A 21,776-nucleotide genomic window follows, 5' to 3' on the forward strand; every position below is an offset into this window, starting at 1 on the left:
ATTTATTTCAGGAGTGCCGGCTAACAAGCTACAAAATAGTGTTTCCAAGGAACTGAAAGGGAAGTTGAAACTGCCAGGGAGAATAGAGGGAGTGGAAGGGTTTGGGGGGTTTTGACAAGGACACAGCTTCTGGGGACAGACACGTCTCCGCCCTTGGCCTGCTTCTGCCTAGAAGCCTCACCCTGTTCATGTCTGGGAAGGGGGCCAGTCTTGAGACAGGTCCAGACCGCGCAGCTTCCTGTCTGGGGCATGTAGCGATGTGATGCTGTGTCACCTTTACACGACAAATCAAAAAGCTTGAGGAGAAGGAGAAATAGCTTTTCCTGCATTTTCTCTGTACTACGTCTCCTCTGGGGTCCTGAATTTCCAGGATCCGAAAGTCTGTCATCAGAGATGCAACGCATGGATTCAGGTGCCCCAATTAAAAATTGCATATTGATTGTAGTGGGAAAAGGTATGGTTTTAACTTTTACTGGCGCTCTAAAATTTAAATTCAAAGGCATACTTTAGTCCAGTGGAGGGGATGCCCAGCTTGGAGTTTTCAGGTCCTTGTGTGTTGTCAAATGTTTAGGTCCAGGGAGAGAAAAGGGAAATTGGGCAACACTGAGATGCTCCTGGCCTTTTTTTCCACACCCTCCTTTTTCTTTCTCTCTTTATGGCCACAAGAAGTCCAAGCAAACATTTTTTAAAAATTTAAATTTTCATTAAATGTAACTTTATTTCTTTTTTCATAGTTGGTAAATGCTTAATTTATGATGTCAAAAGTGGTGCTGTTCTCTCTTGGGAGGGGGGAATTACTTTCACATAAATCCCTACACAAATCCAAGGGTCTATGGTGGTCGGTTGGCCTGAAGAGAAGCTTTTTTAAAATTAAATTTAATTATTTTAATTTTTTTTACTGCGTTGGGATTTTGCTGCTTCGCGCAGGCTTTCTCTAGTTGCAGCGAGCGGAGGCTACTCTTTGTTGCGGTGCGTGGGCTTCTCATTGCGGTGGCTTCTCTTGTTTTGGAGCACGGGCTCTAGGCATGCAGGCGTCAGTAGTTGTGGCACGTGGGCTCAGTAGTTGTGGCTCACGGGCTCTAGAGCGCAGGCTCAGTAGTTGTGGTGCACGGGCTTAGTTGCTTCGCAGCACGTGGGATCTTCCCGGACCAGGGCTCAAACCCGTGCCCCCTGCACTGGCAGGAGGATTCTCAAGCACTGTGCCACCAGGGAAGTACCAAGAGAAGCTTTTTTAAAGAAAGGGTAATTATTACTGGTGGCCCATTATGCATTCTTTGACAGAATCATTACATCAGTTATTTTAAGCACACTGTCCTAATACTGCTGTTTTTTCATTTCACTTCTCCCCTCCCCCCTCCCCCTTGCTCTCACCCCTTCCCCTACTCCCCGCCCCTGCACACATTCACCTTCTCATATTACACTTCTGAATGTCTGGTAAGAAACAATTTGGGTTGATCTTTAGACATTCCACCTGAAAATATTCTCCTTACCATATTGGCAGTTGTTAAGGTTGTAATTTATCTATGTTTTCCCAGAAGACTTGTGGTGGGTAACATGAGTTATATTTGCTATACCCACTGTCTTTAACTTTTGCCAGATGGTTGTGAAGAGAGCTGTTTGCTCTTTACTTGCAGACACAGAGAGTATGAAGCATTAAGGGCGGAAACAAGCACATGCTTAGAATTGCTTTTATGAGATGGTTTTGGACTAGAGAATGTTCTGTGATGCTACAAAGGCAAAGGTATTTACCAATCAAGATCAGTAAGAACCTGATCTCCTACATATCCCATAAGTATATAGTTTTCTCCAAAGTACTGAGCTGTGCTTTATCCAGTTACCATTTAAAAATCTCAACTTCACTGTATTTTATTTTACATAATAGAAAATATTTATTTACATAGCGCTTTGCCCCAGAGATCCCAAGAAACTCAGATATAGTCACTTACAGCCTTGTAACAGCTGAACTGAAGGTGCATGTTACATCACGTGAGAGGAAAGTCTCTGGAACAGGTTTTCTTGGAAGTGCCCAGGCAGAGGAGTTCCTTGTCAATGCCCTTTCCAGATAAAAAGACACTATCACAGTAGTAACGGCTGAGTTTCATACCGCTGTGTGTAGAGACATGCTTTGCCTAAAAGCGGCCATCGTACGGGCTTGTCCCTGGGCGGCGACTCTGGGACAGGATGATGCAACTTGCATTTGGGCATATCCAACGTGGAGCAGACCGTCCACATGTTGGATTCCTTTTGAAGTCCTGAGGGAGAAAGAGCTGTAAATTAAGTCCAGTTAGTACTTTCCTTTCCTTCCCGTTTGTTATTTTAAACAAGTGAACAAGGACAAAACCTCCCCGCCCTTGGGCGGGTCTTGGCCTCCGGCCAGCCGTCTGCCCTCCCCATCCCGACTCTCTGGGCCTTTCTCACTTCCCAGGGGTTAGTGAGGCTGAGAGGGAGGCGGGAGGCAGGGAGGTGGTACCTTGGGAGGAGCAAACTGGCAGCGGGTGGGTTTGGGACTGGCTGGGTTCTGTGAACCACCGCAGGCTTCAGTTTCAACATTGAAGTTTGAAAATCATAACGAGGAGGGATTGAACTTAGACCATCGGAGACTGCGGTGAAGGGAAAGAAAATGAACAAAGCCTCGAGGAAGATGTGATCTGAGAGGCGTGGGGGAAGCCATTTGGGCAGTAAAGCATCGGAGGTTTTCGAGAAGCGGGTTTGAGGGAGACAAGGCCAGATTACGGAGGAGCTGGGCCAGGACAAGCCTTCCTTCCGCAGGCCGCAGGGACCTGGTGGACGGGCTGGGGGCAGGAGATTAACATTCAGTCTAGTTCAGCGAACGTTTACTAAGTGCAGACTCTGGGCCAGGTGAGGGTGCAGACTGGGAATTCGAAGATGCTGTCTTTGCCCTCAGGGTGCTCGCAGTCTAGCAGAGTGACAGACAGCTGAGCATATAATTTCAACATAATAGAATGAATTCAGAGCAGATGATATTCCAGAGTGTTGTGGAAGACACACGTGAAGTTTAGCCTCCTGTGTAGTCATGGAGGACTTCCTGGAGGAGGGATGCCTGCATTGCTTCTTAAAGAATGAGGAGTTAATCAGGAGAGGAATGGAGAAGGAAATTCCAGGCCGGGGGTCAGCACGAGCCAAGGCAGAGCACTCTGAAATGCTGTGGTCACCCTGGCAGTTTGAATTTTCAGCACACGGTATGCAGGTGCTGAGAGATGACGAGTGTAAGCAGGACTGTCTTCTCTTTTCCCTGTAAGGCTGCAGAGGCTGCCGGTTTTGCCCTTCCTCAGATGCCTCTTCTGCACAAGGTCAGAGAGGTTTGCATCTAAAAAGCAAATCTGACCATGGGATTGCCAGGATTAAAAATCCCCCAGTGGACGCCATTGCTTACAAGATAAAGTCCCTGACAACCTCACCCCACCTCGACCTTTAGCTACAACACCAAACTTCCTGTAGGTTCCACTTCTCTCTTTGGGTTTTCCCTCAGGCGGAGAGGACCCACGTAGACCACACATGCAAACTGCCCTATCCCACCTGCCCCTGTCATCAGGCTCACCCCTGCTTGCCTGTGATGAAGGATTTAGCTCCTCCAAGGAGCTGCCCTTGACCCCCTTTCCCACCTCGCCATCAGGCACCTTTCTATATTCCCATGATTCTCAGGGTCTCTCTTTATCTCACGCATTGTTGTGTAGTTATCCCTTTGCGTATAAGGTCGCTCCTAGTATGAAATAAGAGCTCCCAAAGGGTGGGTGACTTTCTCCCCATCTGTTTCTCTGGTACTTGGTTCCAGGTTCTGTCTCCTTTCCTCTTCCCTGGGCTGGTCCCCACCCCAGCCCCTCACCAGCTCCTGGCTACCAGGCTTCACTCCTTCATTTCCCAAGGAATGTCCTCTCATTTTCTCTCCGTCCTCATGGTTTCTGAGTCTACTTCTCAAGGCTCCTATCTCAGGCCAGGATCCTGTATGATTCTACAGTAACTCCGTGCGGACCACTTGTCTGAATCACCCACCTGATGGATGAGTGGTTAGACGCTGGGAGAGGTGAGGGAAATGGTCCAGTGTCACACAGCTGTCAGGTGGCAGAGCATAAACACGGATCTGTGCTCCTAACCAAATCAGGCCTCTCAGTGAGACTTCAGTGAGTCAGACTGTGCTTCACTGGCTAAGGAACCATGGATGAATGGTTTTGTGTAAAGTAGAAATTAATCCTGAATTTACGTATTTTCATAACTTGGGTTTTTCAGCTTGATTTGATGGGAAATGTATTTATTATGAATGCACTCGGTGAGTGGATTTCCTAGCATGTGAATTATATCTCGAAGGGAAGAACAAAACAAAACTGATTTTCTAAACCTGTGGCTGGGTTCTTCTGCGGAGGTGGGTGTTAGTGCTTGGAAAATATTGCATAGGAGTTTTTCAGCTTACTCTGCCAGAAAGGAAAAATGAATTATCTTTTAGGACCAACCTAGAAATGGACAAATGGCCAAATACTGTGATCGAATGACTAAACGGCAGAAAATATTTTTCTAGGAGTTCTGGGTGTGGTAGGAATGTACTTGTCATCTTTTTTATGTATCGCTTATTCAACTGTTATTTTTAGCATGAACCTTCATCTCCTTCCTCTCCCACTTTCCAGAGCAGACCGTAGCCCTTCTGAGCTCATTAAATAAATATAGCTATATTAGCAATAAAGAGGAAACTTTTGCATTGCATTTGTGTCAGTGCTTAAAAATGGGAGTTTTCCTCAATTTTTTGTTGATAATTTTTCTTTTACAAATGAAAGATAATGAAAACTTCCTTTGCGTGACTTGTCTTCATTCATGTTATTTTTGTGTTTTGTGCACAGGTATTAAAGAAATGAAAGCTCAACTCCCATAGAAGTTGAATTTTGATTTTCATGTCCTGATGAAATAAATGTCTGGGGCAGTTATCAGTACTTGTGGAATGTAGGAAAAAGTGGGGGAAAAACAGTCTTGGGTTAAAGGAATTGATCTGGGGCATTTTCATTTTTGATCATATTAGGAAAAAATCTCCAGAAATTCCCTGATAAGTGTGAGGTTGGATAATATTGCTATTTTGGTGACGACGGTTGAAATTTACTGCGGTGGTATGTGTCATAGATACAAAACTGTCTTCTATTTGTCCCTTTCATTTAAGGAAAATGTATCCGTATCTCATCTTTTGAGGGATAAAGGGATAAAAATAAAATGTCTTTCCTTTTAGTTAACATTAATTTGGGGCTGAACTTGAAGATCAAAGCTGGTAGGAAATTGAGAGGCAAGATTGTTCACCCAAATGAGAGTGTGGGTAGTCTTACATCTTCTCTGTAGAACACCTGGGGATTTGTGGGTAGAAATGCAGTTGACAATCAGATGAAGATTTAACTGCAAGTTGCTAAGTAATTACTGGATAGTGCACGATACCCACCTTGTGAGCGAGAGGACCAGGGGCTCAGGGGCTGCGTTCTAAGTGCTCGATTGAAGCTTGTTTCTGCATGTTGCTCCCACCAGGATCAGCTTTGGGCCTTGGCCAACCTGGAGGGGCCGGCTTATTTTTTTTTTTTTTTTTTTTTTTTTCTGCGGTACGCGGGCCTCTCACCGCTGTGGCCTCTCCCGTCGCGGAGCACAGGCTCCGGACGCGCAGGCTCAGCGGCCATGGCTCACAGGCGCAGCCTCTCCGCGGCATGTGGGATCCTCCCGGACCGGGGCACGAACCCGCGTCCCCTGCATTGGCAGGCGGACTCTCAACCACTGCGCCACCAGGGAAGCCCAGGGGCCGGCTTATTGTGTGGCCCTGGTGAAGTCACTTTCCTCCCTGGGCCTCAGTATTCTCTGCTGAGAAATGAGGGTGTGGCGACCCTAACTCCCTTGCAAGCTCATTGCCTGTGTCCACAGACTTCCCCAGTATTACAAGGTCTGTACTGAGCTCGTGGGTCTGGCCTTTGTACTTCTCTCTTCCCTCTAAGTAACCCAAGCACCTGCATCCACTGGACTTTTTACCTGCATATTCTCCCACATCCTTCTCTACAACTTTGTTGAGTCCGTGGATAGAAAAATCAAATATTTCGTTGTTTCTTATCCAACCACAGATCCTCATTTGAACACGCTCTCCGATTCTCTCCGTAAAGGACCATGACCTTAAAAGTAAGATAAATATTGTCTTTAAATATGGACTAGCTGTGTGACTAATGATGGCTTACTCTGCCACAGAGCTCTGTGGGATGAAGGATGTATTAGTCAGGGTTCTCCAGAGAAACAGAACCAACAGGACCTGTGAAAAATATATTTGTAAAGAGATTTATTATAAGGAGTTGGCTCCTGTGATTACAGAGATGGGCAGGCCCCAAGATCTGCAGTGAGTCGGCCAGCTACAGACCCAGGACAGCGGGTGGTGTGGTTTGCCCCTGAACACTGGCAGGCTGGAGACCCAGGATGGGCCAGTATTTCAGTTCCAGTCAAAAGGCAGGAAAAAGGCCGATATCCCAGTGTGAAGGACCATTGGGCAAGAGGAATTCTTCCTTGCTTGGGGAGGGTCAGACTTTTTGTTCTAGCCAGGCCTTCAACTTACTGGATGAGGCCCACCCACATGAGGGCCGGCAGTCTGCTTTATTCTATCTACCCATTTAAATGTTAATCCCATCCCAAACACTCATAGAAACGGTCGGATTAGTGTTGGACCACACATCTGGGCACCCCGTGGCTCCGTCAAGATAAGGACAGGACGCATCATTGGAACGGAGAAGTCATAAAGTCCATTCTCATTTTCTACTAAGTTCAGATTAAAAAATTGCTCTACAGTGTGCAGTAGATTGAGATACCAGTTCTCTTGAAACATAATCACATATATTAACAAACTTCTTGATCTTTGTAAGGTCTGCTTTGGGCTTTTGGGGTCTCCCGGCGCCACCTTCTTTCAACAAACCTAAGCATCTGAATTCATTTTCTTCCTATGAACTTACCTGCATTTTGTCCCGGGTTTTGGGTAGAGAGGTCTAGGTGTGCTGAAGATGATAAAGTGTTTCTGGCAAAATTTGAAGATTCCCTGTGTATCGTTTAGGATGGAACTGTCTTTTCCTTCCAGTGGTGCTTTGATGTGTAGTCATTTAAATACATTCAATGATGCCTTTAAAAATCTTTGTAAACCGCAGAAGTCAGTGAAAATATGAGAGATTGTCATCTTCCCTGATCTGTAGTGATTGGCATGGACCTGGGTTTTATTTTACTTGGTATTTTGTCTTTTTATTCCTCTGTGGATGGCATGGGCTCCTTTATTGTCTGGTATCCAATGACTCACTGTTTTTCTTTCCTTTCATATCCCACCTACCCCTCCCCAGAACCCCTAGAAAGCATCTCATAAGCTGTTTCACGTGGAGTTATAGATGAGGGATAAGCTTTAATACACTACCCAACCTAGAAATACCTGCATATTATTAGAAGACAAAAGAATGCGTCTAAGTTGTGGATGTTCAGGTGTCAGCTACCGAAGATATTTGTGAGACAGAACTGGGAGTATAGTGTTGCCGGGACTTAGCGCTCCTGGTATGTGTAGTTTATGGTTACAGAATAGCCATCCATTACTTCTGGAATCTAGAACACTGTAACATGGCAAGACCACGAAGAGATTTGCAGTTCAATTTGAACTGCCGTGTTAGTCTAGAACAGTCATCCTCTCTCAGGCTGGTACCAGAGTTGTTGGAGGTGCTTTTGAAGTGTCAGCTTTTCTGGGCCTCATGCCTAATGAGTGGACTCCTCAGGCAGTGGAGCTGGGCATTTTTCACTTGGAAAAGCCAGCAGCTCATTCTGGTATTGATTCAAGGCTGACGTGAGTGGGCTGTTATATCACTAGCAAGGTCACACGGCATCTTAAATGAAGTTAAACTGGAAATTGGGATTTTTCAGTGCACTCTGGGACTTTTGTTTTGCGGACTATGACAGATCAACAAATTATTTGTTTAGACCTTGTAGCCATCATTTTTTTTGCGGTACGCAGGCCTCTCACTGTTGTGGCCTCTCCCGTTGTGGAGCACAGGCTCCGGACGCGCAGGCCCAGCGGCCATGGCTCAGGGGCCCAGCCGCTCCACGGCATGTGGGATCTTCCCAGACCAGGGCACGAACCCGTGTCCCCTGCATTGGCAGGCAGACTCTCAACCACGGCGCCACCAGGGAAGCCCCATCATATTTCTTTTATGTGGAAAAGTTGTGCAGTGACCTTCCTAAGAAATGGATACAGAGAACTTGGAGGGGGTCTAGGGAGCACCCAGAACTTGTCCTGCTTTTCCCTGGGCAGAGGCTGAGGGGACCATAGTGTTAAATGTCAGAGAGCCTTCAAAATATCATTTGTCCAGGATTACGGGTTGACCTGGAAAGTGTACTGTGAAAGCTTAGGATCTGTTTGGGTGCTAAACTTGGCAAAGCTAGAGATGCAGTTGTTGCAAATGAAATGACACAATTCTTGTACCGAATCGTCGTAAGCCTTCACTACAGACCTTCTCTTGAATTTCGAGATTGCTCTGAATACCATTTGAAGCCCTGCTTTCTGTTCTGTTCTGAATCCCTACGTTGGCAACTTACTAGAGCCTTTCTTCACCTATTCGTTTATGTTTAAGTGAAGGTAATACTTAACACAGAACATACTTTGACATTCTTGGAAGAAGGGAGAGAGTGGCCCCCAGAGTTTGTACTTCTTTACCAACTCATGACTTAAGTTTTGAAGAATACGTAGAAATTTCTGTCGTGTAAATAATTTTATGTGTCTTAATAAGGATGTGTAGATGGTGATTCTTCTCTAATACACTTAAAATAGGAGTAAAAGCTCTGTTTGTCCTTCTGCCTGCAGTTCATCTGCTTGTCCTTTTAAGTGATTCTCAGAATGTACAGAAGTGTGCAGCCACTTGCCTCCATTCAGCCAGCATCTGTTTGTGTGCAGACCGGTTAATCTGATTAAGATCAGAGGCTGTGAATGTAAATGAGACAAAGTGAAATAACTGACTTTCAGTGGTGCATCCTGCCCTAAGTCAGCCCGGTTTTCAGCGCTAGAGCTCTCCAGAGGCCATGGCACGGCACCGCATTGGGACCGCCGGCTTTGTTTTGTCTTTGGCCATCCTGATGAAGTACAGTGCGGTCCGACCGCATGTGTTTGGGCAGGAGGGCTTGAGATGGGGTGAGCAGGGAAGGCTCATTTCAACCCTGCAGCACCAGCTGAAATGACTTTTAAAGTTTGTGAAAGGGGTCACGTTTTCAATTTGACCCGTGAGCACTTCTCATTTTTATTTAAATTAGTCCTATTCTTGCTTAAACAGATCCAGCAGTGGGAGCAGAACCTGGAGAAATTTCACATGGATCTGTTCAGGATGCGCTGCTATCTGGCCAGCCTGCAAGGCGGGGAGTTGCCGAACCCCAAGAGCCTCCTTGCTGCTGCCAGCCGCCCCTCCAAGCTGGCCCTGGGCCGGTTGGGCGTCTTGTCAGTTTCCTCTTTCCACGCTCTGGTGAGTTTCCAGGAAGGCTGTTCAGCGGCGTGAAGGGGGAGCGCTGCGGACGCTCACCTTTCTCCAGCCTGTTGACATTCCGCACTGCTGTGACTTAAGCCAATAACTGACCAGGGCCACCCAGGGGCCAGGCGCCGGGGGAGGGATGATTGGCGTCCTGCTACAAAGTCCCAGCATCCCAGCTTCTTTGCTGCCCGTTCTCGGAATCCAACTCCTAATACGCAGTTATTAAATATTCACATCTGCGTCTGCCCTTCTGTCTGTTCCACCTCGTACAGTCAGGAAGGTGGAATCCCCGAGGAGTAGCAACAATGGTGTGAAGAGTTAAAGGGCTGACGGAAGGTTGTTTGATCTGTTCTCCCGAGAGCCCCACTGGGTTTTCTGAAATTGCTCCTGTGCAGGTGGCTTCTGTGGATAGTACTAGCTCAGCGGGGGTGGGGTGGGGGGGGTGGCGGGTGGTCCGAGGGCTGTTGTGCTGACCCTGCTGTCCACCCCGAAGAGATGTGAATGTTGTAACTAGACGTGTTTATCCAGATAAGGGACATCTCTGTGGTGGATGCGGTCCTGGTATGTCAGACCTGCAGCAGTTTTGGGGGCTGCTCAGAACACATTTATAGCAGGCAGGGCTTTACTCCTGTTCTAGGGCAATGGTTAATTCGCTCTGTCATCTAAATAATGGCGTCTTAAGATTTTTCTAAATTGTTTTGAATTAGGTATGTTCTAGAGATGACTCTGCTCTCCGGAAAAGGACACTCTCACTGACCCAGCGAGGAAGACACAAGAAGGGCTTATTTTCTTCATTAAAAGGGCTGGACACGCTCGCAAGAAAAGGAAAGGAGAAAAGACCGTCTATAACCCAGGTGAGTTTGCCAGCATGGGAAGGACAGCAGACCTAGCGGGAAATCCTTGATATGCCATAAATCATAAATGTTCATCCCCCTTCAGAATGAGATAAAAGTTCCTTCAAAGGGATGCAGTCTTAGCATGGATTTTTTTCCTCAAATGGAAACACACAAATTGCTCAGTCTCTTTTTGGCACTCCCAAAGAGGTATTCACACCTTGCTCACATCTGCAGCGCATGGTAACCCAAAAATAAGAGTCATCAGAAAAGAAGCCTTTAGAAGTAATTGTCATAGATTTTATGTTAAAGAAAAAAAAGGAAGAAAGTGCTGATACATGCTCCCACGTGGATGAACCTTGAAAACATGATGCTAAGTGAAAGAAGCTAAACGCAAAAGGCCACAGGTTTTATAACTCCATTTACATTAAAAGTCCAGGATAGGCACATCCACAGAGACAGAAAGTAACTAGTGATGGCCAAGGGCTGGGGGGAGGGGCGCATAGGGAATGACTTCCAATGGATATGGAGTTTCTTTGGGGAGTGATAAAAAATATTCTGGAATTAGACGGTGGTGATGATTGTAGAACTTTGTAAATATACTAAAAAAAAAAAAAAAACAACCCCCAACACCAACATGTAAAATTAATAATAGAGTAGCAGCAACTAAATTCTATGGATGGTGCCAGACGCTTTGCTGACTTCATCTTTATGACACAAAGTAGGCGTTTTGTCATCACATTTTACATATGAGGAGCCTGAGACCCGGAGAGGTTGAGTCACTTCCTTTCCCCGGATGTTCACGCAGCAGCCGAGAGGCAGGGCTGGGACTTGGTCTCCCTGGATGCTGCAACACTGGGCCATTGCTGCTGCTTAGTTTTCTGGAGGAAAGGCGGCTCTTTCAACATTTTGTCAAGTTGAAAATAGCCCGAGTGGGCTTCCCTGGTGGCGCAGTGGTTGAGAGTCCACCTGCCGATGCAGGGGACACGGGTTCGTGCCCCGGTCCGGGAAGATTCCACATGCCACGGAGCGGCTGGGCCCGTGAGCCATGGCCGCTGAGCCTGCGCATCCGGAGCCTGTGCTCCGCAACGCGAGAGGCCACAACAGTGAGAGGCCCGCCTACAGCAAAAAAAAAAAAAAAAAAAAAAGCCTGAGTGCTTATTGTTGAAATGTGGCCCAAGGACAGTGAATTGTTTTCAGAACATTTTGAACACTCATATCTGAAGTATTTCCTAATGCTGTTAATACAGTGTATGATAATGATTTTTATGTTGCTGAGTGATATGTTTTAGGATTATTATTTTTTGAAAGACTGTTGAAAAGATGAGCTATCACAAAATGATCTGATCGTTTAAGTGAGTTGGGAAGTGAGTTGTGATGAAGTTCAAGGACGTTCTTGTTTTTACTTCTGACCGGTTGCTGTTATTCTGAATATGCTGGCAGAGAGGGTCGCATTTTATGAACTTTATTTTCTAATTTTATATGGATATACACATTTGATTGTGCATAACAGTTTTGTGAAATAGGTGAGTAACAGGGATAGAATCAACTTCTTTGACCCGTCTGTAATCATAAAACAATAAAGCTGGAGGTGGTGGGACATGGATTGATTGACTGAAGGAGGGCAAACTCACATGGAATCCCTTTTACTTGGCCACTGTTTTTGTATACTCACAATTGGAAAGAATATCACGTTTAAAAATTGTGGTTCTGGACTTCCCTGGTGGCGCAGTGGTTAGGAATCTGCCTGCCAATTCATGGGATGCGGGTTCGAGCCCTGGTCCAGGAAGATCCCACATGCCGTGGAGCAGCTAAGCCCACGAGCCACGACTGCTGAGCCCATGTGCCACAACTACTGAAGCCCGCGCGCCTAGAGCCCGTGCTCCGCAACAAGAGAAACTGCCGCAATGAGAAGCCCGCGCACCGCAACAAAGAGTAGCCCCCGCTCGCCGCAACTAGAGAAAGCCCATGCGCAGTAACAGAGACCCAGCGCAGCCAAAAAAGTAAATTAAATAAATACATTTATAAGAAAAAAAATTGTGGTTCTATTTGTACTTCAGTTGTGAAAGTAATCATTTGTTGGTTATAAATGGAAATGTATTTCCTCGTTATAGACTATAGTTAACTATAAACCATTGGCTAATGCTGGGTTTATGTTTTTGAATTCAACTTCTGTGAAGTTTAAATAATGTCTTTGAGGCAAATTCTGATTTTAATCAAGGTAGCCAATTCTGTATAATTAAATGACAACGATAAATATCTTGATAATTTGCTTATAAAATGTTGACATTTAGCAATTAGGTATGACCCTAATATGGTTTTTACCCCATCATATGTAGTAAATGCCCTTAATGTAAGATTTCTTGAGAAACAAAAGCATTTGGTTGCACATTTTTGTTTTAAAAAGAGATGACACTGGTATTTATGTAACTGAATGCAGTCGAGGTAGTAGGTATCCGTAAATGTGTAAATGGCCTGTTTGTTGATGTTTAGTATTCTACTACAAAATCTAGAAGAGAAAAATTGGAAAAAGTAAAGGAAATTTTTCCTAGTCCCTCTACCCAAACACAGCCACTTTTAATATTTAGCTTTATTTCTTCCCAATATTTCTTCTACGCACATTTATAAAACAGTTATAAGCTTGATTTTGGTGGCTTTGCTAACTTTGATTTCTGCATCTTCAGAAACGTGTACTTCTTGGTAAAAGCAGCATCAGGAATATCCAGGGCGACTTGAACAATATGCATCATAGAAAAGTAAAATAGGTAACCGTATGGGAAGAAAAAAAGCAACTTTAAAGTTAAAACGTTACACGTAGTAGAGTAGCAACTGGTACACATTGCAATGTGAAGATGTTATCAAATGTCATAGCCCTTAAATTTTTCAATATTGAGAAAGGGCAGCCGCCAAACGAATATTGCAGAGCCGTTTCATTAGTCTTTTTTTCCCTCCTGCCTATCAGATACTTGATTCAAGTGGCAGCCATGGATTTTCTGGAACTCAGCTACCTCAAAGCTCCAATAACTCCAGTGAGGTAAACGTTGCTGTAGATGGTAGCCATCTTATTTTTACTTGGATGACACAAATGCTAAGTTAATGAGGGGATGCTAGTTCTGAATCTTTACCTGAATCTGTTGAAAATACTGTAAAGTTAGAACTCAGATGGTCCCGAGTAGGTAAAAGATGTTTGCGGAATGCCAAGTGTTTTTGAAGGTATCTAAACTCATGATAACTCGGTCTTCAAAGTGGTATAGCTAGACTAAAGCAACTTTAGTTCAAAATAGCAACTTTCATTTATTCGTCCCTATTCCTCAGCAGTTCTTACCGTCATTTGAGAGTTCGGTGACTCCAAACTTGCATTTTCCTCTTAGGGTGTCAGGGGGCTTCACACACATATTACATCATGCTGCAAATCAGTAGCCTTTGGTGCCCTCAGTGGAGCTGAATACAGGGGTCCCGTCTAGTCCCCAGGACAGCTTCTGACCGAGTAAATCCTCAGAACCATTTCTGAATGGAATTCTGGAGTAGGGTGAAGGTGGTCTGGGTGAGCTCATGCCTCTTCTTTGTGTCTTTTTCAAAGACACAAAGCTGTGTCTGCCCTTAAAGCTGTGTTTCATGTTACGATCTATTTCTCTTATCATCTGCTTCAGCAAATTATTTTCTCTTAGGTTTTATGTCCAATAAACCTCTAAACTCTTTGTTGAGGTTGAAACATGATTTTAACGGCTTGGCCAAACTTAATGTGCTGTTGCAGAAGTAGGCAGTATTACTTAACAAATTAATTGGGATAATTCAGTGACTTGGCCATAGTTTGAAAAATCTGAGGAATGGTGGAGTGTTAGACCCAGTGATGGGTCTGGGGGGAGGTGAGTGAGGAACTTTCTGGTGATCCTAAAATATACACCATAGACAACTACCTATTCTGCCTCCATGGGAGGTTGGCCCAACCGTGGGTGCTGAGAATGGGCTCAGTTCCATGGTTATTATAGAGACCACTCCGGGGGGCAACTCTGCCCGAGGTGTCCTGAAATGGGGTAGAGAACCTCTGCTCAGAACCCTACCCTGACCTCCCACTCACAGAGGTCAGGGGCTGCCAGAGGGCAGGTCATGAGATGGGGTGCCTGTGCCCGGAGGCTGTGTCATGGGCACTGCTTCTGGCTGGTCTCTGTGCCCTCCTTTGGCCAGCTTTGACCAAACGGGGCCCTGAGGAAGCCAGACCCATACCTTCCTTTTTTATAAAACACAACATCAAAATGGTGGACTTTTCATAATGAATAATTTCCATTCCCTGTCCCTTTATTTCTGTATACATGCAGAGCTTATTTCACAATCAGATCAAAATACACTGTCCACCAGGGATTTTGCTTGATTAAAAAAAATTATTTCACTATTATTTACTCGGTTCTTTACAATCTTTTATGGGCAGTCATCCCACCAAGTGTATATATGTCATGTCTCCCAAGCAAACTGGTAACTAGGACCCTTGATTGTGTGTGTGTTCTCAATCCATGGCTCACTGCTAAGGATATAATACAGCTTAATAAACTTGCCTCTTAATTGTCTATATTAGATGTAGCCCTTTAATGGTTGAGAAGAGCTGTTTGATCTGTAATGAAAACCCATAATTTTCGTATGTCTTCCAGCATTAAATAACCATTTAAAATTCCTACTTTGAGAGTTTAGAAATTGTATCATCAAAGCACTTTCTATTAACAGAATTATGTTGGACTTTGAAAATAAATTTTTGCTAAAATAGCCATTAATGGTCAGAATTAAGCTTAGTGTTTATTTAAATTGGGCTTTAATTAACAAATGATCTTCTTGTGATTTAATTGACAAGTCCCACTGGCGCTGGAACGAGTGAGAGGAGAAAATTATTGCATCCTTTTTTTTAGGCATATGTATTTAAACATTTATCCCTATTTGTTTTAACTAAACATTGCTTCTGCTGTAGCAACAGTGAAGAAATTCCTTTGACATATAGGGTTATTTTAATGGTATGTTTATCATTTCTGTACTGTAGTACTCAGATAACTATGTTTAAGTGAGTTGCAGCTAGAATGAAGGGTATTTGGTTTTTTATGTCTCTGGGACTTAAAATTCTGCCTGTAGCTGGTTGAATAATTAATATTTCATTCCACTAGTTTTCCTTTGCTAATCGTTCTTGGGGAATATTTATAACTTGCACAAAACGTCTGTTTGTAAACAGTGTATTGTGTCCATTAGCGTCACACAGAAAGGCAGTCGTTCCTGAGTGTGGGGAGGGAGGAGTTCACGGGTATTTAAGAGTATTCTATTCTAATCGGTGCGTCATATAACCGTCCAACAGTGAGTCACCCTAATTTGAAATCTGTTAAGGTTGGAATAAGGCCAGTCTTATTTGAGCTTTTTTTTTTGGTGGTACGCGGGCCTCTCACTGTTGTGGCCTCTCCCGTTGCGGAGCACAGGCTCCGGACGCGCAGGCCCAGCAGCCACGGCTCATGGGCCCAGCCGCTCCGCGGCATGTGGGATCTTCCCGGACCGGGGCACAAACCCGTGTCCCCTGCATCGGCAGGCGGACTCTCAACCACTGCGCCACCAGGGAAGCCCTTATTTGAGCATTTTTTTAAAGGACACTTTGGCCAGCCAAAAACGAAAGCTTTTCCTAGGGTACTTCTTGGTGAGTAATAATGAGTCTCGATCAACGTGTGAAGGGAGATGTTTGTTATGGAGATTGTGGCAACAAATCCCTGAGGAGGCTCTGGATGGCAGCTACCCCAGAAGTTTCATTGTAGTTACTGTGGAGCCCTGGGCCTTGGCTCTCTCTCCTGGAAAATTGGCTTGGGGTGTCCCAACTTTCTGCGGCAGTGAGTGAATGAAGTATTGTCACATCAGTCGTTAGCTCCAAACTGGAAAAAAAAACCCGCTAATGTTTTTTTTTTTTTTAAATGGAAGCTATGAATGAAACCGCTTACTCTTGACCATAACTTGGGTCTGTTTAAATAGAACATTTAGTCTGGAACCGTACATAACATCCGTACGTGCACAGATGGATAGTACATAGATAGGTCTTTGTTTCCCTTTCATATCAACTGATGTTTGGGCCTCGGCCCAAGAAGGAAATAAACACCACCCCCTCTGTGACATTTTGCTGTTGTTAAGACAGCCGAGAGCGCGTAACTCCTTTCGTGTTCTCTTCTCATCTCACTTGCTAACGGGCCTCCCTTTTATCAGCGACTGCGGTGGGGGCCCCTTGGCCACAGCCAGGTCGTGGTTTTGCTGCCCACTCCCCTTCACCGATCCCGGCAGTAATTATGAGCCATTTGATCCAAAGGCATCTGCTGTGAGAACCCGCGGAGTTTCAGTGTTCTCTCCTTGAGGCACACGGGGCAGAAGTAATTTGACATGTGCTTTCAGGACCATTAATATGATAGTAATAAGAAATGCTTCTGTGGAGGTTGCCCTGCCCTGAGGGCGGAAGTGATTTGCAAACCTTAACTGTAGTGGCCGCAGTGGCCTCGGCTGCAGTTCAGTGATGTTGCGTTTTGTGCGTGGCCGCTCAGCGCTGGACCACGCGGTGGTCTGGGCACCCGTAGTCACCATGATTCCCCAGGGTTCTGAAACGAGGGGTGATTCTCCTGCGGTTCTTTATAGTGGCCATTGTTGAATTACGGTGGTCAAGCCTACTATACTGTAATTCCACAGTCCACACTGAACTTCAAAAAAGGTCTTTGACATTGTTCATGGCTCTTTACAGTTTATGTAGTACCTTCAAGCGCCATTCCTCACACCAATCTCCTGATTTCTCCAGGAGGCTGGCGTGCTTTAGCCCCTTGTGAAGGTGAAGAAATAGAAAGAAGCCCAGAGACGTGAGATAACCAGCCCTGACGAGGCTGGGATTTGACCCACATTGTCTGTTATATTTTTTGCTGTTTCGTTTGTCTTCTCCAGGAGCTGGAAACCTTGAACAGGCTGATGGGAAGCTAATTCTGTGGGGAGGAGGGAATGGAGTGGGTGGGAGGAGTATACAGGGGTCTCAACAGAGGTGGCCAACCGGGGACTTCTGGGTGGGTGGTTAGAAGATTAATGTAGCACCTTTAAGGCTAAGCAGAGAAAGGAGTTTTCCAGATACATCAACTTGCTGGGCTTATTTTCACGATTCCCTGTTCCTTTTATGAAAAACAATGTAGGAGAATATCTTATCTGGCTTATTGAAAATAAAGCATGTGATTTCAGCATGGATAACATTGACCCTTGAGGGAATCAGTCCAGTTGTTTTTCTCCAAGTGGGTACATCTTCCAACAGCCTAGGAGATCTGTAAGCACCAAGTAGCCTTTTCTTTTTCTAGTTCTAATTGACGAGTCAATGCTACATCCTCATGGCTTCCTTTGAATGGCCAGGTTTTACCTTTCTTTAATTGCGTACATTTCTAGGGGGTGTGTGTTGTGAGAGTGTGGGAGATGCACAGGAAAAAATTACACGTAAATGTTCACTGTAGGATCTCTTGAGAATCTGAACCTTCCATGGCCTTGGCTTTGATAGGCATCGTCTCATTTGTCATTCAGTTGATCTTAGGTCAACAGTGTAGACTCAGAATGATTCCTCAGAGCACTTGTAGGCACAGAGCCTTGTTTCATCGAATAGAATGTGAACATCTCTTGTCCTTTGCATCTCTTAGTTTGCCTGCACACTTTTCCCTAGCCTAGAACTTCTTCCCCTTCAGTAATCCGCTCTTAGTTCTTTTTCTTGAAACTTCAGGGAGGATTACGAACTTGACACTGTGTAAATAGATTCGAATAGGATACTGAAAATGGACAGCCTTTATTTTCCAAGCCTCTGTGTGTGACTGTGAATTTCTCGTTGCATCCAATTCAACATCCATGGCTTGGGTGTGTTCTGGGCGCAGGACACACTGTGTGGAGGGCTGAAAGAGACTGAGAATGAGCAAGACGGAGCCTCTGTTGTCATTCATCTCAGCACCTGGGGGCGTGGGAGCAGCCTAGAAATGACTGTCAAGTGGGCTGGGCTTCGCTAAGTGCTGTACCGGGACATTGGGGTGTAGATGCGTCTGAGTGGAATTGGGGTTAGGGGGCGAAGAGAGCAGGAGACACTTCACAAGGGGGGGGCAGTGTTTGAAATAAGGTTGAAAGGTATATGTAGTTTCAGCACAGAAGCTGTGAGGAGGGTAAAGCAGGTGAAGGAGGTGGAAGTGACCAGGGGTCTGGAGGCAGGAGAGCACTGCTGCTTTGTGGAGGTGTCAGGGGAGCCAGAGCATGCCGTGCGTCCAGAATAACGCCAGAGAGTCCAGCAAGTTGGCTTGTGTCCATTTCGCGAGAGGTAACTGACTGCCGGGCTGGTATTTCTGTAGTGCAGCGGCAGGGAGCAGAGGCTCAAGCCCGCTTCCAGGGTTCAGATCCCCACAGTACGACAGTCACAGCTTCCTGTGGGAGCGTGGGCAAGTTTCTAGAATTTTCCGAGCCTCATGATTCTCACTTGTTAAATGGAGGGTTGGGACAGTGCCGACCGCAGAGGGTTGTGAATGGTGAGTGAACGGGCAGTGTGTAGTATGGTCTCTCTGGGGTGGACAGGAGAGCAGGGGAGGGTAGTTGTGAATTTGTATTTCCCCGTCCCTCCCCCAGCGGGCCATCCTAGATCACGCCTTTCCTATTCTGCTCTGAAAGTGCAGACCTGAACTGCTTTGCAGTGGCAGTCAGGGCGATTTGACTTCCTCTTGGATGGGCTCTTTGTGGTTTCTTACTCCACAGTGACCTCTGCTGGGGTTTTCGTTTGATTCTGAGCAAGCGTAGTTTGAGAGGCGGGTTCTGCGCCTTTAAGGCAGTGCCTGCTTGTTGCCCACGCACGTGAAGTCCCTGCTCAAATGAGCAGAAGTGCCTGGAGGTTTATTTAACCAGAGAAGAAAATGTGACCCATGTGAGATGGGACCCTACAGGGGAAATGCCGTGCACCAGGGGAAACTGGTATCCATGCTGGTTCCCTGCGTTCTCCGAGCTCTCTCTCTCTCCCTTTTGCTTTGGCACATGAGGTTCATTTTCATTCTAGGCTGTGATCATCTTTCCAGGAAAATGTACAGAAAGTGACAGATCCAGAAATGCCACTTTAAGGATGAGCGAGCACCACATTTGAAAAGACAACACAGGAAGATTGATTCTTCCCTTTCTTTGCCTAAACCTGTTTTTTTTTTCTTTTTTAAATTTCTTTATGTATTCTAGTATTTTGATCCGATACAGGAGGATCTTTTGCTTTGTGGTTTTTAAAAAATGCATAGAATTCAAAGTAAAGTCAGGCATCAATGACAACTTTAGTGTATGATACGTGGGATATAATAATGTGATAGTGTTGGATCTGAATGTAACGTTTTCTGGTGTGTAAGGTGTTTTGGCTTCTGTGATCTCCTTTGCTCACAAAATTTGTATTATTAATTAGTCAGCTTAAGCAATTGTATTATATTAACAGTATCCCCTCTTACAAAATAGAAGTCAAGGCTCAGCAAGGGGAATGTCCTGTTGCTGCTGGGGAAGTGGTAGAGTTTGTGACTTGAACATCACTCTTTTGATTTAAATCCCCAAGTCTTGTCTTTACCATCAGACTAATCTGAGAACCTAAGCAGAAGGAAACATTTCTGAGTTGCTTAATGAATGTTATTTATTTTTGTTGATAAATTATAGAAGTACATATTAGCATGAGGTCATGGAGTTACTGTGATGGTGACGTTTAGGAAACAGAACTTCCCTGGGAAAAGTTTGTGAGAGGTGGTATGTTCAGGGATGATTTCTAAAAGTGTGTCTAGATGTGAAATAGCTGAAGGATGGAAAACCATTTAGCCCAGGATGAGGGGTTAATTTAAAAAAACAAGTAGAAATAAGAGAGAAGAGAAACGTGCTTGGATTAAGTTAAACACAGCTCACGGTTAGAATGCAGGCGGGTGTCAGAGGCCGTGGATGAGAGTGTGTCTGAAATTCACTGGGATCATGGCTTAGATGCAGACTTCACTGTGCCCCAGTCAGCCGGCAATTTCTAGAGCAGTAAGAGGAGATACTGAGCAGCCCGTCAGTGACCGCAGTGTCCTAACTTGGGCTAAGGCATAGTGGCTAGAACTCGGGAGGAGCAGTTGATTGACTTTGCTCAGCCTCCCAGGGCTTCAGTTGCACGTGGGTTAAACAAATGAGGAAATCCCAGGCTTGTCTGCCCCAGAGGGTCATGAGAAGCCAGGATGCGAGGAGTGTGAAATGGCTAACTGTAAATTAAGGGGGCATTTTCCCAATAGTTTCCATCATTTGCTTATCAAGTCTGTCCACCTTTTCCTTTGGGATCTAAAAACAGGTGGATGACCTGCTGCACATATACGGGTCGGCAGTAGACCGTGTTCCCCGAGACGGCTCATGGGAGAGCCAGACTGACGTTCAGTTTCAGGACCATCAAGCTGTGACCGTGATGATCAAGCCGGAACACAGAGTAGAAGATATTCTGACCTTGGCGTGCAAGGTAGTGGATTCTGCGGTAGAAATATACTTCTGAATGGAAATAATCGTTCACATCACCCTCCCGTGCCTTCTAAGTTTGAGCGGTGTTTAAGACCTCACTTTCTACACGAAGGAACCAATGAACGTATTTGTTAATTAACACATTAATTATTAGCATTCTCTTCCTTCATGTCTTAGAAGGATAAGTCATGACCCCTTGCCTTCATGAAGAACCTGAGCTATCTTACTGGAATTCTATATGTACCTCTATATCTGGGATAATTATGAAGGCTGTTGTTATTTAGGTTACTTAGAGATGGTGCTCTGTGAGAAAGTGGTGTAAACTTCGAATTATTTTGATTTGATCCTAAATAGTTTTATCAAGTTTCTCCAGATTAAATGAGTTACTTGGTACCATCCACAGTTGCTTCATGGAGATTGTTATGAGATGGTGTTTTATTCATTATTCAAACTGGGTTTTATTTTGAAAAGGAAGTTTATGATACATTTTCAAGAGAGCCCTCTGAGATCCATGAAGCCGACTCAGCAGCATCAGAGCAGATGCTTTCAGACCACCAGATGGCGCAGTAGAGCTGAAATATTTTTAACTTTGCAGAGAAAATGCAAAGACGTGAAATGGTAAAAAAGTCATGTAGAGTTTGGTAACTCTTTACCACGAACACTGACTTACTAGATCATCGTTCATTTCAGTCCTCCTTTGTCACTGACTTACGCCTTAGGATTCCAGACATTTATACACACAGGTTATAATCATGAATTTAATTTCCTTTCACTCCATTATGTCAGGTGTTTATTCAGACAGCAAACAGTATTGTTCGATAGCAATGAAATTACTTATTAAGTTGGTAAGCATTCTGATAGAGGAGGTCAGAAGTAGTGGGTGAATTAGACCCAATTAGAACAGAGGCCTGAGATAATTTGTCATTGTTGAAAATGTGTCTGAGAGAGAATGTGTGCGTGTATACACCTT

General features: G+C 44.9%; 1 protein-coding gene across 1 annotated transcript in view; it reads left to right on the forward strand.

The window, feature by feature from the left end:
• Positions 1-21,776, forward strand: part of TIAM2 (TIAM Rac1 associated GEF 2) — a 126,804-nt gene that overhangs the window by 35,072 nt on the left and 69,956 nt on the right. The window contains exons 7-10 of the mRNA XM_082668996.1: positions 9,300-9,485; positions 10,199-10,345; positions 13,287-13,358; positions 20,646-20,807. Coding sequence (XP_082525122.1) covers positions 9,300-9,485; positions 10,199-10,345; positions 13,287-13,358; positions 20,646-20,807 — 567 coding nt within the window. The remainder of the gene's footprint in view (positions 1-9,299; positions 9,486-10,198; positions 10,346-13,286; positions 13,359-20,645; positions 20,808-21,776) is intronic.

Source organism: Grampus griseus (genome assembly GCF_964374135.1).
Source record: "Grampus griseus genome assembly, chromosome: 13".
NCBI lineage: Eukaryota > Metazoa > Chordata > Mammalia > Artiodactyla > Delphinidae > Grampus > Grampus griseus.